The 14,574-nt window shown below is 35.5% G+C and overlaps 1 protein-coding gene across 1 annotated transcript in view; it reads right to left on the reverse strand.

Moving 5' to 3' along the window:
• The window catches only part of LOC142236216 (hemicentin-2-like), a 115,957-nt gene that overhangs the window by 40,082 nt on the left and 61,301 nt on the right, over nt 1-14,574 (reverse strand). Inside the window, exons 2-3 of the mRNA XM_075307479.1 lie at nt 3,483-3,924; nt 3,201-3,403 (exon numbers count right to left, since the gene is read on the reverse strand). Of these exons, the coding sequence (XP_075163594.1) occupies nt 3,201-3,403; nt 3,483-3,555 (276 nt within the window). The 5' untranslated portion in view covers nt 3,556-3,924. The remainder of the gene's footprint in view (nt 1-3,200; nt 3,404-3,482; nt 3,925-14,574) is intronic.

Genomic DNA, 14,574 nt, shown 5'->3' on the forward strand with positions numbered 1-14,574 from the left:
ATAATTATATATAGCCCCCATATAAACCGATCCCGAGATTTGAACTCCGGAGCCTCTTAGAGGAGCAAAATCCATCCGATCCGGTTGAAATTTGGTACGTGGTGTTAGTATATGGTCTCTAACAACCATGCAAGGATTGGTCCATATCGGTCCATAATTATATATAGCCCCCATATAAATCGATCCCCAGATTTGTCCTCCGGAGCCTCTTGGAGGAGCAAATTTTATCCGATTCGGTTGAAATTTGGAACATGGTGTTAGAACATGGTCTCTAAGAAACACGCAAGAATTGGTCCATATCGGTCCATAATTATATATAGCCCCCATATAAACCGTTCCCCAGATTTGATCTCCGGAGCCTCTTGGAGGAGCAAAATTCATCCGATCCGGTTGAAATCGGTCTATAGATATATATATAGCCGATCCCCAATCACACAAAAATTGGTCCATATCGGTTCATAATCATGGTTGCCACTTGAGTCAAAAATAATCTACCAAAATTTTATTTTTATAGAAAAAATTGTCAAAATGTTATTTCCATAGAAAATTTTGTCACGATTTTTATACCCTCCATCATAGGATGGGGGTATATTAACTTTGTCATTCCGTTTGTAACACATCGAAATATTGGTCTAAGACCCCATAAACTATATATATTCTGGGTCGTGGTGAAATTCTGAGTCGATCTAAGCATGTCCGTCCGTCCGTCCGTCTGTTGAAATCACGCTAACTTCCGAACGAAACAAGCTATCGACTTGAAACTTGGCACAAGTAGTTGTTATCGATGTGGGTCGGATGGTATTGAAAATGGGCCATATCGGTCCACTTTTACGTATAGCCCCCATATAAAGGGACCCTCAGCTTTGGTTTGTGGAGCCTCTAACAGAAGCATATTTCATCCGATCCGGCTGAAATTTGGTACATGGTGTTGGTATATGGTCTCTAACAACCATGGAAAAATTGGTCCATATCGGTCCATAATTATATATAGCCCCCATATAAACCGATCCCCAGATTTGGCTTGTGGAGCCTCTAAGAGAAGCATATTTCATCCGATCCGGCTGAAATTTGGTAGATGATGCTGGTATATGGTCTCTAACAATCATGCACAAATTGGTCCACATCGGTCCATGATTATATATAGCCCCCATATAAACCGATCCCCAGATTTGGCTTACGGAGCCTCAAAGAGAAGCAAATTGCATCCGATCTGGCTGAAATTTGGTACATGATGTTGGTATATGGTCTTTAACAACCATGCAAAAATTGGTCCACATCGGTCCATAATTATATATAGCCCCCATATAAACCGATCCCCAGATTTGGCTTGTGGAGCCTCTAAGAGAAGCATATTTCATCCGATCCGGCTGAAATTTGGTACATGGTGTTGGTATATGGTCTCTAACAACCATGCAAAAATTGGTCCATATCGGTCCTTAATTATATATAGCCCGCATATAAACCGATCCGCAGATTTGGCTTGTGGAGCCTCAAACAGAAGCAAATTGCATCCGATCCGGCTGAAATTTGGTACATGCTATTGATATATGGTCTGTAACAATCATGCAAAACTTGGTCCACATCGGTCCATAATTATATATAGCCCCCATATAAACCGATCTCCAGATTTGGCTTGCGAAGCCTCAAAGAGAAGCAAATTGCATCCGATCCGGCTGAAATTTGGTACATGGTATTGGTATATGGTCTCTAGCAACCGTGCAAAAATTGGTCCACATCGGTCCATAATTATATATAGCGCACATATAAACTGATCCCCAGATTTGGGTTGCGGAGCCTCTAAGAGAAGCAAATTTCATCCGATCCGGCTGAAGTTTGGTACATGGTATTGGTATATGATCTCTAGCAACCGTGCAAAAATTGGTCCATATCGGTCCATAATTATATATAGTCCCCATATAAAACGTTCTCCAGATTTGACCTCCGGAGCCTCTTGGAGGAGCAAAAGTCATCCGATCCGGTTCAAATTAGGAGCGTGGTGTTAGTATATGGTCGCTAACAACCATACCAAAATTGGTCCAATCACACAAAACTAGAAACTAGAGCCAAAAATAATCTACCAAAATTTTATTTCTATAGAAAATTTTGTCAAAATTTTATTTCTAGAGAAAATTTTGTTCAAATTTTATTCGGTTCATAATCATGGTTGCCACTCGAGCCAAAAAATAATCTACCAAGATTTTATTTCTATAGAAAATTTTGTCAAAAGTTTATTTCTATAGAAAATTTTGTTAAAATTTTATTTCTGTAGACATTTTTGTCAACATTTTCTTTCTATAGAAAATTTTGTGAAAATTTTTATTTCTATAGAAAATTTTGTGAAAATTTTATTTCTATAGAAAATTTTGTTAAAATTTTATTTCTATAGAAAATTTTGTCAAAATTTTATGTCTACTTTGTCAAACTGAATTATATACGTATTGGATCGATCTTTTTCGATTTAATATATACCACGTATGGACTTACATACAATTTAGAAGATGGTGTTAGGAGGTTTTAAGATACCTTGCCATCGGCAAGCGTTACCGCAACTTAAGTAATTCGATTGTGGATGGCAGTGTTTAGAAGAAGTTTCTACGCAATCCATGATGGAGGGTACATAAGCTTCGGCCTGGCCGAACTTACGGCCGTATATACTTGTTTTTTGTTTCAAATAGTATAAAAAAGTAAGAATTAATAATTAATGATTCAAATTATTTAAATTATGTCGACAAAATGCTAATTCCATTCTAGAAAAATTGTGAATTTTTTAAAATACTTTAGGTCGAACGTTCCCATTTCCCAGTATTTATTTGGGAAAATATCACAAAATTTTTTTAATTCTCATTCAAAACACTGAATTGATGCAATTACACTGAATTGATGCGGATTCATTCAAAACACTGAATTGATGCGGATTAGAATTGATGCAAATTCAGTGTAATGGTTGTTGAAATGGTGGACATCCGTCCTATGACATTTTTCTGGGGGGTATAATTACCATTCAACTACGGCAAATATGACAAAATTACGCACACACCATTAAAACATTAATGTTTAAAATTTTGCTGAATGTATTCATATAATAGAAGGCACTCGGCCGACCCTTGTATAAGATTGTAAATATTCAACTCTGCTCACCTTAAGTTCTTTCTTACTCATGTTGTATTTTTTTATTAAAAAAACTCTTTTATTATCCTTACCGTTTTATTGGCCAAATTTCGTACACGACAACTTAAATATGCATTTTTACCCATTAATGCTGTGACATTTCGTGGTGTTGTCGGATCAAAATAAGGTTCCACCCAGGGTGGGTGTGTATAGGTTGTCATAGTGGTTTTTGCCAAAGTTTCTTCATACATTTGGAAGGCATTAAATTGTTTCGGTATATCACCCTTTATCAAATCTATAAAAAAATGGGGATAATGCAAAACAAATTATACTCTATTTTACCACATAAAAATAAATGCATTGTAAATACTCACCACTCATCATAATTAATAGGAGAAAAATCATTTGGCTAAAATCTTTTAGCTGCCTTTGGGTTGTATCCTTCATATTTTATGAAATTTAATTTTACTCTACTTTTTCGCCATGTAGTCAAATTGGATTGTATTCAATTTCGATGAACATTAAGCCTTGAATGAATTTATTATGCCACCACAACGCAGCAATTGCTGTAGACTTCAAGTAAAGGTCTTAACGTAAAAATTACATTTGGTTTCTGGGTGATCGGCTTAAAAGGGAAATTGTGATGCAATCCTGCAGCTGTGATGACCTCCATGCTACAGACATTTATGTGTAAGCGTAAATCTAGACGGTAGAGAAATTTTGGACATTTGCCAGAAATGTTTGCATCGTTTCAAATTTACTCTGGCAAAAAAAAAAATCCACACCTTCTAATTGTAAACTGCATGCATTTTTGATCTGTAAGTAAGCAAAACAAAAACGAAATGAATTTAAAATAATTTTGCGCAATCTTTACTTTTGGGAGGAACATTTGAAATCATCAGCAGTAAACACCGAACAAGGACGAAAAGCTAAATTTTTCCCAGATAAATGGCATGGAATTGATGGATTGGGAGTATGTACGAATGTACACCTTCAAAAAAATCGCTTCTGTAACATATACTCCCAAAACATATTTTGCTTCAAGCATATAAATTTTTGGGTATTGCCCAAACATTTATATGTTGGATTTCTTCCAATATATAATATGTTTGAAAGCATATTGGTCTAAATAATATAATATGTTTGGGTAGTCTAAGTTCCAAACCTTTTGTATTTTTCCATCCAAATTCAATAATGTTGTCTTCCAAAAAACTATATGTTATTATGTGAACATATAATATGTTTGGAGGCATTTTGGGCCCAAAAATATTATATGCTGAGAAGAATTTTCTCCCAAAGAATATTGTGCTCAAAATTTTTTTTCTGTCTAATTGTATATTGCCTCACATTTTTTTTTCACTTCCATGAGTTTTTTTTAGTTCTTAGCACCTTTTTCTGTAATACAAACATTGTAGAAGAAATTATTAAATTTTATAATTTTTTTTTTCAATTTTACCTTTTGCCGGACGGGGATTCGAACAGCGGACCACACAGTTTGTAAGCCAGCAAACTAACCACTGGGCTACGTAGCTGTTATGGTCATCAAGAGATAATTATCGTTATAAGTTATATTTATATAGCATAGCTTGCGGCGCCACGAGCCGATGCAAACATAACATTGTTAAACATACATTTGTTGGCAGCGTGGAGCAGTGGTTGGTCGTCCGCCTTGCGTGACAGGAGTCCTGGGTTCGATCCCTGCTTCGACCAACACCATTTTTTTTTTTACATTTATTTTTTAACATATATTCCAGATTCGTTCGGAAGTTCCCGAAAAGGTGTTCAGCATTACATACTATTATATTAAATTTTTACTACGAAATTGTAAAGTGTGTTTTATAAAAGACTTAAAGTCAGAAAAGAAAAATGCTTGATATAAACGAAATGGACTGTGTTCAAATCAAATATTATTTTTTTATTGCAAAAATAAAAATTACACTCACATTTTTAGCACATCATTTTTAAGTGCAAGCATATAATGTTCAAAAACTAGCATAATATGTTCGCGACATATATAATAATATGTTAGAACATATTATGCTTGGGACATACCATGTCTTTAAATAAAAATACGCAGCAAGTAAAACAAGTATATACAGCAGTAAGTTCGGCCGGGCCGAAATTTAAATACCCACCACCATAAATCAAATATTTGAAATTTCAGGGTGGTTTGATGACAGATATTCTCCTCATTATTTGAATGATTACGAGAAGTAAAATCTGGAAATTTTATATTCAGTTTCAAGCAATTTTCATGATCAGTGCGCCTTCTATACCCTCAAAAAGTGAAATCGGTCTATATGGAGGCCTTACCAAATGGACCGATAAAAACTAAATCCGATACACGTTTTTGTGAGTCTAAAATAATACGCAGAAAAAAATTTCCGTAGTTAAACTAACGCTAAATTAAACTTATTTTTATTGCAAAAAAATTATTTGTTTATAGTTAAATTTTATTATATTTTTCGAAATTTTCCACAGCCCAATGAAAATTTCGTTTTTATATCCACCACCATAGATAGAATGGTGACGGGGGTATAATAAGTTTGTCACATCGAAATATCGATTTCCGACTATATAAAGTATATATATAACGATATAACGATGTCCGTCTGTCTGTCTGTTGTAATCACGCTACAGTATTAAATAATGAAGCAATCGTGCTGAAATTTTGCACAAACTCGTCTTTTGTCTGCAGGCAGGTCAAGTTCGAAGATGGGCTATATCGGTCCAGGTTTTGATATAGTCCTCATATAAACCGACCTCCCGATTTTGGGTCTTGGGCTTATAGAAATCTTAGTTTTTATCCACTTTGCCTGAAATTTGAAATCTAGAGGTACTTTATGACCACAAATACGTGTGCCAAAAATTGTGAGAATCGGCCCATATTTTGGTATAGCCCCCATATAGCCCCCATATAGACCGATCTCCCGATTTTACTGCTTGGGCTTATAGAAACCGCAGTTTTTATTCAATTTCCCTGAAATTAGAAATCTAGAGGAATTGTAGGACCACAAATACGTGTGCCAAAAATTGTGAGTATCGGTTCATGTTTTGGTATGGTCCCCATATAAAACGACCTCCCGATGTGGGGTCTTGGGCTTATAGAAACCGTAGTTTTTATCCAATTTGTCTGAAATTGGAAATATAGAGGTATTTTAGGACCATAAAGAAGTGTGCCGAAAATGGTGAGTATCGGTCCATATTTTGCTATAGCCCCCATATAGACCGATTTCCCGATTTTACTTCTTGGGCTTCTAGAATCCGAAGTTTTTATCATATTTGCCTGATATTGGAAATCTAGTGGTATTTTCGGGTCATAAAGAGGTGTGCCGAAAATGGTGAGTATCGGCCCATATTTTAGTATAGCCCCCATAAGAATGATCTCCCGATTTAACTCCTTGGGTTTCTAGAAACCGTAGTTTTTATCTGATTTGCCTGAAATTGTAAATATTCTGGTATTTTAGGCTCACAGAAACGTGTATCGGATTAAGTTTTTATCGGTCCATTTGGTAATGCCTCCATATAGACCGACTTCACTTCTTGAGGGTGTAGAAGGCGCACTGATCATGAAAATTGCTTGAAACTCAATGTAAAATTTCCAGATTTTACTTCTACAGATTTAAGATTTCAAATCAAGACGTTATTTTATAATTTTTTTGCTTACAAGAGATGTTAATAATTCCTCTAAAACTCAAACAAAAATGGTACTTATAAATCCAGAATCTGATATAGTCCTCATAGGTGAAATCTTTAAATTTATCTTCGGGAAGTGTCCTCAAGCCTTCCTGAAATTTCAAAGGAAACCCTAATATTTGGTTCATGGTGGTGGGTATTTAAGATTCGGCCCGGCCGAACTTACTGCTGTATATACTTGTTTTTAAGTAACATATGTCTCAAACATTTTAAGAACTAAACGTGAATACAAAGTTCAATGACCGTACACATAAGTTCAATATGAACTAAAGCAAAAGAAGATTTTCGTACGATTCCCAAAAATAGTAAGAATGAACTACGGTATGGTTAAAATTGTCATGATTTGGCGCCAATGATTTTCTTCTTTACTTTTAGTTAATTTTTTCTTCTATGAGATGATGTAATTTCTTGAACTGCAGTTAAAACGTACAAAAGGGCATTAACATTTCCTGGCTTTAAAAACGCTTTGGGGAAATCTCAAAATTTGGAGTAAAATTTAGTTCAATTTTCGTGCGAGGTAGTTCATTCTTCTTACAAAACAGTTCACTTTTTTTCGGTGCAATAAGATTTTCTTCGAACATAAGCATCACACATACGATTTTCTTTCATATTAAGTTTCTTTCACTTTAATATTGGCAAACACCACACATACCATTTTTTTACACATTAAGTTTCTTTCGCTTTAATATTGGCAAACATATATATGTGAATGTTTGATGCAATTATAAATGCTGTTCGAATCGAACACGCTTCGGAAAAGTAATTTGGAGTGAAAATTCCAATTAGAGACGGTTGAATAAAATAATTTCTGCATCATTTTAATCACTTCATCACATCCGTTTTGATTTATCAAACGAAAAAAACACATTTGAGAAAAAATATCTCCTTGCACATGCAGTTGTGCCAGTGCGGAAGACTTACAATTTGGCATAATTTCCTTTTTGGATTGCATTCTTTGCCATATGCCTTTCTCGTTGTGTTGCCATAATTCCCACTTATTTCAGTTTCCTTCCGCTCGTGAAGAAGCTGTGTGTATTTGCGTTTGTCTTTGTATGTGTGCTTTTTCCAAACGAATATTGCCCATTTTGAATGATGAAGATGTTGAGAAGTTTATTCAGTTATCGTCAAGAGTAAGTCGTTTGTGAACAGTATTTGTACACTCGAAAATCAAGTGACTCGGATTCAAGAGTTTGCACCCTCAGTCAATGAATAAAAAATCAAGTTAACCCGATAGCCTTTGTAGCTACACTTAGTAAAGAAAACATACTTTTCTCCGGAACGAAATTTTAGACAAAGGAATTTCCCCTTTGTCTTAAAGTATTTTCTTTAAGATCAAATAAACACGAATTTATGGCAAAAGATGCAACATTTGTTTCTAAGCTTTTTTATTTGCTTGTAAAGATAATTTCTTAGCTTCCAAAAGAGAATTTAGTTTGTCTAAAATTTCGTCCCTCAGAAAAGAAATCTCTTCTTTTAGTCTAGTACTTAAATATTTGCTAAAGTTCTTAATGTTGTAATAATAACACTAGTTTACACTGAAAATGTACACTTGATGAGAGTCGACTTTTCTTATGTATATTGATCTGCTGAATTCGAAAAAAGTGTTTAATTTTTTTTCGCTATTTTTTACTAAACAAATTATATCTCGAGTTAGAAATGTCCGATTATATCGTTGTTCGTACTTAAATGAAAGGTATTAAGATGACAAATAATCGTGTATAATAAATAAAGTCTTATAGATTATACAGAAAAAAATATTTGCTTGTGGGAATTATATATAGCCCCCATTTAAACATAGATTTGACCTCCGGACTCACTTGGAGGAGCAAACTTCATCCAATTCGCTTCAAATTTGGTACATTGTGTTAGTATGTGACCGCTAACAACCATGCCAAAATTGATCATTATCGGTCTATTGTTATATATAGCCCCCATATAAAGTGACCCCCATATTTCAATTCCGCGCAAAATTTCATATCGGTTCGTAATTATTTGTAGACTTCCCTATATATACCTTTTTTGCCTAATATATACCACATATGGACTAACTTACAATTTAGAAGACTTTTTTAAGAAGTTTTAAGATTCCTGGCCATCGGTAAGCATTACCACAATCACAATTAATGCAAAAATTGTTTCTACGCAATCCATGGTGGAGGGTACACAAGATTCGGCCTGGATGGGGGTATATTAACTTTGTCATTGCGTTTGTAACACATCGAAATATTGCTCTAAGACCCCATAAAGTATATATATTCTGGGTCGTGGTGAAATTTTGAGTCGTCGTCCGTCCGTCTGTTGAAATCATGCTAACTTCCGAATGAAACAAATGGGCATTTTCGGTCCACTTTTACGTATAGCCCCCATATAAATGGACCCCCAAATTTTGCTTGCAGACCCTCTAAGTGAAGCAAATTTCATCCCATCCTGCTGAAATTTGGTACATGGTGTTAGTATATGGTCTCAAAAAACCATGCAAAAATTGGTCCACATCGGTCCATAATTATATATAGCCCCCATATAAACCGATCCCCCGATTTGGCTTTCGGAGCCTCTAAGAGAAGCAAATTTCATCCGATCCGGCTGAAATTTGATACATGGTGTTAGTATATGGTCTCTAACAACCATCCAAAAATTGGTCCACATCGGTTCATAATTATATATAGCCCCCATATAAGCCGATCCCCCGATTTGTCTTTCGGAGTCTCTAAGAGAAGCAAATTTCATCCGATCCGGCTGAAATTTGGTGCATGGTGTTATTATATGGTCCCTAATGACCATGCAAAAATTGGTACACATCGGTCCATAATTATATATAGCCCCCATATAAACCGTTCTCCAGATTTGACTTCCGGAGCCTCTTGGAAGACCAAAATTCATCTGATTCAGTTGAAATTTGGTACGTGGTGTTAATATATGGCCTCAAACAACAATGCCAAATTTTGTCGAAATCGGTTCATAATTATATATAGCCTCTATATAAAACGATCCCCAGATTTGACCTCCGGAGCCCCTTGGAAGAGCAAAATTCATCCGATTCGGTTGAAATTTGGTACGTGATGTTAGTATATTGTATCCAACAACCATGCCGGAATTGGTTCATATCAGTCCATAATTATATATAGCTCCCATATAAACCGATCCCCAGGTTTGACCTCCGAAGCCCTTTGGAAGAGCAAAATTCATCCGATCTGGTTGAAATTTGATACGTGGTGGTAGTATATGATATTTAACAACCATGCCAAAAGTGGTCCATATCAGTCCATAATCATATATAGCACCCATCATTAGCGTAGCTAGACAATTTTCCTAGGGGGGGGCTATAGTCCCCCTAGCTAAAACTTTATGGACTGAACTTATAGGTTCAACTAATGTTTTATTTCATAAAATTGAATAAAAAAATAGACATCAAAATAACTCGACAATCAATTTATAATAAAGCAACTAAAAGTACCCTAAGGGAAATTGGTTCAATTTCAAACAAGCGTTAGAATGCATTAAAAATCATAAAAAAGTATAAAAATTATTTATTTGGGAAAATATCACAAAATTTTTAATTCACATTCAAAACACTGAATTCGGATCACACCTTAAGAAGTGATTCAAATTCATTGCAACGCTGTTGAAACGGTGGACATTCGTACTATGACAAGTTCATATTACATTCATCGCTTCTCCGCCAATTATGTACCACTTCCAGACCCAAAAAGAACATTTTCACTTAATATTAAGATATTAAATTATGAAAGAATAGTTTTAATATTAATTACTATTTTTTAATTAAATTGACTAAACCAGACTAAACAAAATAATAAAGGAGCTTTAGTTATTCAACTAAATCATAAGTTCAACCACAGCTTTATTTCATAAATATCAGACATCTACCACAACCCAAGTAATTCGATTGCGCATGAAAGTCTTTAGTGGAACTTTGTGCGTTGTACGAGTATATACTTGTTTAATTTTTATAAAAATGTAAAATCGTAAATAGGTTTTCAAATTCTGGGGGGGGGGGGCTAAAAATTTTCTGGGGGGTCTAAGTCCCCTCCCCAGAGGCCTTCCTACGCTTATGGCCCCCATATAAACCGATCCCGAGATTTGGTTTTGGAGCCTCTTGGAGGAGCAAATTTCATCCGAGTCAGTTGAAATTTGGTACATTGTGCTAGTATATGGCCGTTAACAAGCATGCCTAACTAGGTCCATATCGGTCTATAGTTATATATAGCCCTCAGATAAATCGATCTCCAATCACACAAAAAGTGGTCCATATCAAGTTCATAATTGTATATAGCCCCCATATAAACGACCCCCATATTTCAATTCTGGCTCTCTACGTATTGTGCAAAAAGTCCATATGGATTCGTAATTATTTGTAGACTTACCTGTACATAACTTTTTGGTCTAATATATACCACGTGTGGAGTAACTCACAATTTAGAAAACGATGTTAAGAAGTTTTAAGATACCACAACCCAAGTAATTCGATTGTTGATAACAGTCTTTCGTAGAAGTTTCTGCGCAATCCATGGTGGAGGGTACATAAGATTCGGCCTGGCCAAACTAACGACCGTATATACTTGTTTTGTTTCTTTTCTATTCATTATACCCACCACCATAGGATGGGGGGTATATTAACTTTGTCATTCCGTTTATAACACATCGAAATATTGTTCTAAGACCCCATAAAGTATATATATTCTGGGTCGTGGTGAAATTTAGAGTCGATCTGAGCATGTCCGTCCGTCCGTCCGTCCGTCTGTTGAAATCACGCTAACTTCCGAACGAAACAAGCTATCGACTTGAAACTTGGCACAAGTAGTTGTTATTGATGTAGGTCGGAGGTATTGCAAATGGGCCATATCGGTCCACTTTTACGTATAGCCCCCATGTAAACGGACCCCAAAATTTGGCTTGCGAGGCCTCTAAGAGAAGCAAATTTCATCCGATCCGGCTGAAATTTGGTGCATGATGTTAGTATATGGTCTCTAACAACCATGCAAAAATTGGTCCACATCGGTCCATAATTATATATAGCCCCCATATAAACCGATCCCCCGATTTGGCTTGCGAGGCCCCTAAGAGAAGCAAGTTTCATCCGATCCGGCTGAAATTTGGTATGTGATTTTAGTATATGGTCTCTAAAAACCATGCAAATTGGTCCACATCGGTCCATAATTATATATAGCCCCCATATAAACCGATCCCCCGATTTGGCTTGCGAGGCCCCTAAGAGAACCAAATTTTATCCGATCCGGCTGAAATTTGGTACATGGTGTTAGTATATGGTCTCTAACAACCATGCAAAAATTGGTCCACATCGGTCCATAATTATATATAGCCCCCATATAAACCGATCCCCCGATTTGGCTTGCGAGGCCTCTAAGAGAAGCACATTTCATCCGATCCGGCTGAAATTTGGTATGTGATGTTAGTATATGGTCTCTAACAACCATGCAAAAATTGGTCCACATCGGTTCATAATTATATATAGCCCCCATATAAACCGATCACCTGATTTGACCTCCGGAACCTCTTGGAAGACCAAAATTCATCTGATTCAGTTGAAATTTGGTACGTGGTGTTAATATATGGCCTCAAACTCCCATGCGAAAATTGGTCGATATCGGTCCATAATTATATATAGGCCCCATATAAACCGATCCCCAGATTTGACCTCCAGAGCCCCTTGGAAGAGCAAAATTCTTCCCATTCGGTTGAAATTTTGTACGTGATGTTAGTATATGGTATCCAACAACCATGCAGGAATAAGAAGTTTTAACATACCACAACCCAAGTAATTCGATTGTGGATGACAGTCTTTCGTAGAAGTTTCTACGCAATCCATGGTGGTGGGTACATAAGATTCGGCCTGGCCGAACTTGCGGCCGTATATACTTGTTTTCTATTCGTTTTTGGGACATTAATTGTCTAAAATTTAAATTTTGCTTTCAAGCGTATTTTCTGTGACTGGTCCAAAATAACTTCGCCGAAAGTGGGAAAAAATGATGGAGGATCCCAGGATGCTTTCAGGTTAGGTTATGTGGCAGCCCGATGTATCAGGCTCACTTGGACTATTCAGTCCATTATGATACCACATTGGTGAACTTCTCTCTTATCACTGAGTGCTGCCCGATTCCATGTTAAGCTCAATGACAAGGGACCTCCTTTTTATAGGCGAGTCCGAACATCGTTCCACATTGCAGTGAAACCACTTAGAGAAGTTTTTAAATCCTCAGAAATGTTAGGTGGGATAATCCACCGCTGAAAAACTTTTTGGTGTTCGGTCGAAGCAGGAATCGAACCCACGACCTTGTGTATGCAAGGCGGGCATGCTAACCATTGCGCCACGATGGCTCAGGATGCTCTTAAAAAGAAATGTTTATGCAACAATTTTTTTTTGTTGGGTCATTTTAGCTGAAAATACGTCAAAAATCGTGACGTTTTTTAAAAATTCGAAATATCGACTCTTTCCTCCTCATTTCAACCCCCAGCTTGTGCTTACTCACCAAGGTATCTATATTAGACCAGTAAATGGCTCATCATTTCCTCTTTCGACTGCTTATAATTTATTCAGCCGGCATTCGCTTATGCTTATTTTATAAACTCCTGGTTACGTGCACCTCACCTTTTGTACGTGTTGATTATCAGAGAAAAAAAAGGAAAATAGTGTCATCGTTTTTTTTTTTTTTTTGTTAAAATAGATTATAGTTTTTAAAACTATAAAGAAAATAACAATGATAAAACCATGAGTCTGTGTGATTGTGGTAATGACTAGAAATTTATATTTAATATTTAATCAGAGTTATTGGTATTTAGGAATAGTTTAAATTTATATCAATTAAAGGCTGTGTAAAAGCAATTAATTAAGCAAATGTATCCTGAAATCTTAGTTCGAAATTGGTTCCTATGCAGCCTATGTTAATCATCCCAGCAAATAATAAATCCGCAAGTAGGTTGGCACAGTTGGTAGAATTCTAGAAGTTTTGGTAGATTTTGCAAAACATTCCTCTCCAACTAAAATGTACTTCAATTCTCGATAGAAATAGAAAGTTGGCCGAATTTCTATAGAAATAAAATATTGACAAAATTTTCTAAAGAAATAAAATTTTGAGCAAATTTTCCAAAAAATTAAAATATTTACTAAATGTTCTACAGAAATAAAATTTTGAGGTAGAGAAGTAACATTTTGAGAAAATTTCACATAAAAATAAAAATTTGAGAAAATCTTCCACAGAAGTAAAATTTTGACATAATTCTGGATAGATATAAAATTTTGAGAAAATCTTCTATAGAAACGAAATTTTGTGACTTTTTTACTTGAATCAAAGCATAAATTATTTTTGAAAACGAGTCCGCATTTGGAAATTTATAATGTCGTTAAAGGACACATGAAAAACAAAGTTGAAACAAGTATATACAGCAGTAATTTCGGCCGAGTCGAATCTTAAATACCCACCACCATGAATCAAATATTATAGCTTCCATTTAAAATTTCAGGGGGGTTTGATGACAAATCAAGCAGAGCAGTTCAACCAGTACACTTCCCGAAGTTAAATTAAAGATTCTACCTATGAATACTATATAAGATTCTGGATTTATAAGAACCATTATTGTTTGAGTTTTAGAGGAATCATTAACATCTCTTGTAAGTGTGAAAGAAAATTATAAAATAACGTCTTGATTTGAAATCTTAAATCTGTAGATTTTCACCCGAGAAGTAAAATGTGGAAATTTTGCATTGAGTTTAAAGCAATTTTCATGATCAGTGCG

This window comes from Haematobia irritans, chromosome 4 (assembly GCF_050003625.1).
Source record: "Haematobia irritans isolate KBUSLIRL chromosome 4, ASM5000362v1, whole genome shotgun sequence".
Lineage (NCBI taxonomy): Eukaryota > Metazoa > Arthropoda > Insecta > Diptera > Muscidae > Haematobia > Haematobia irritans.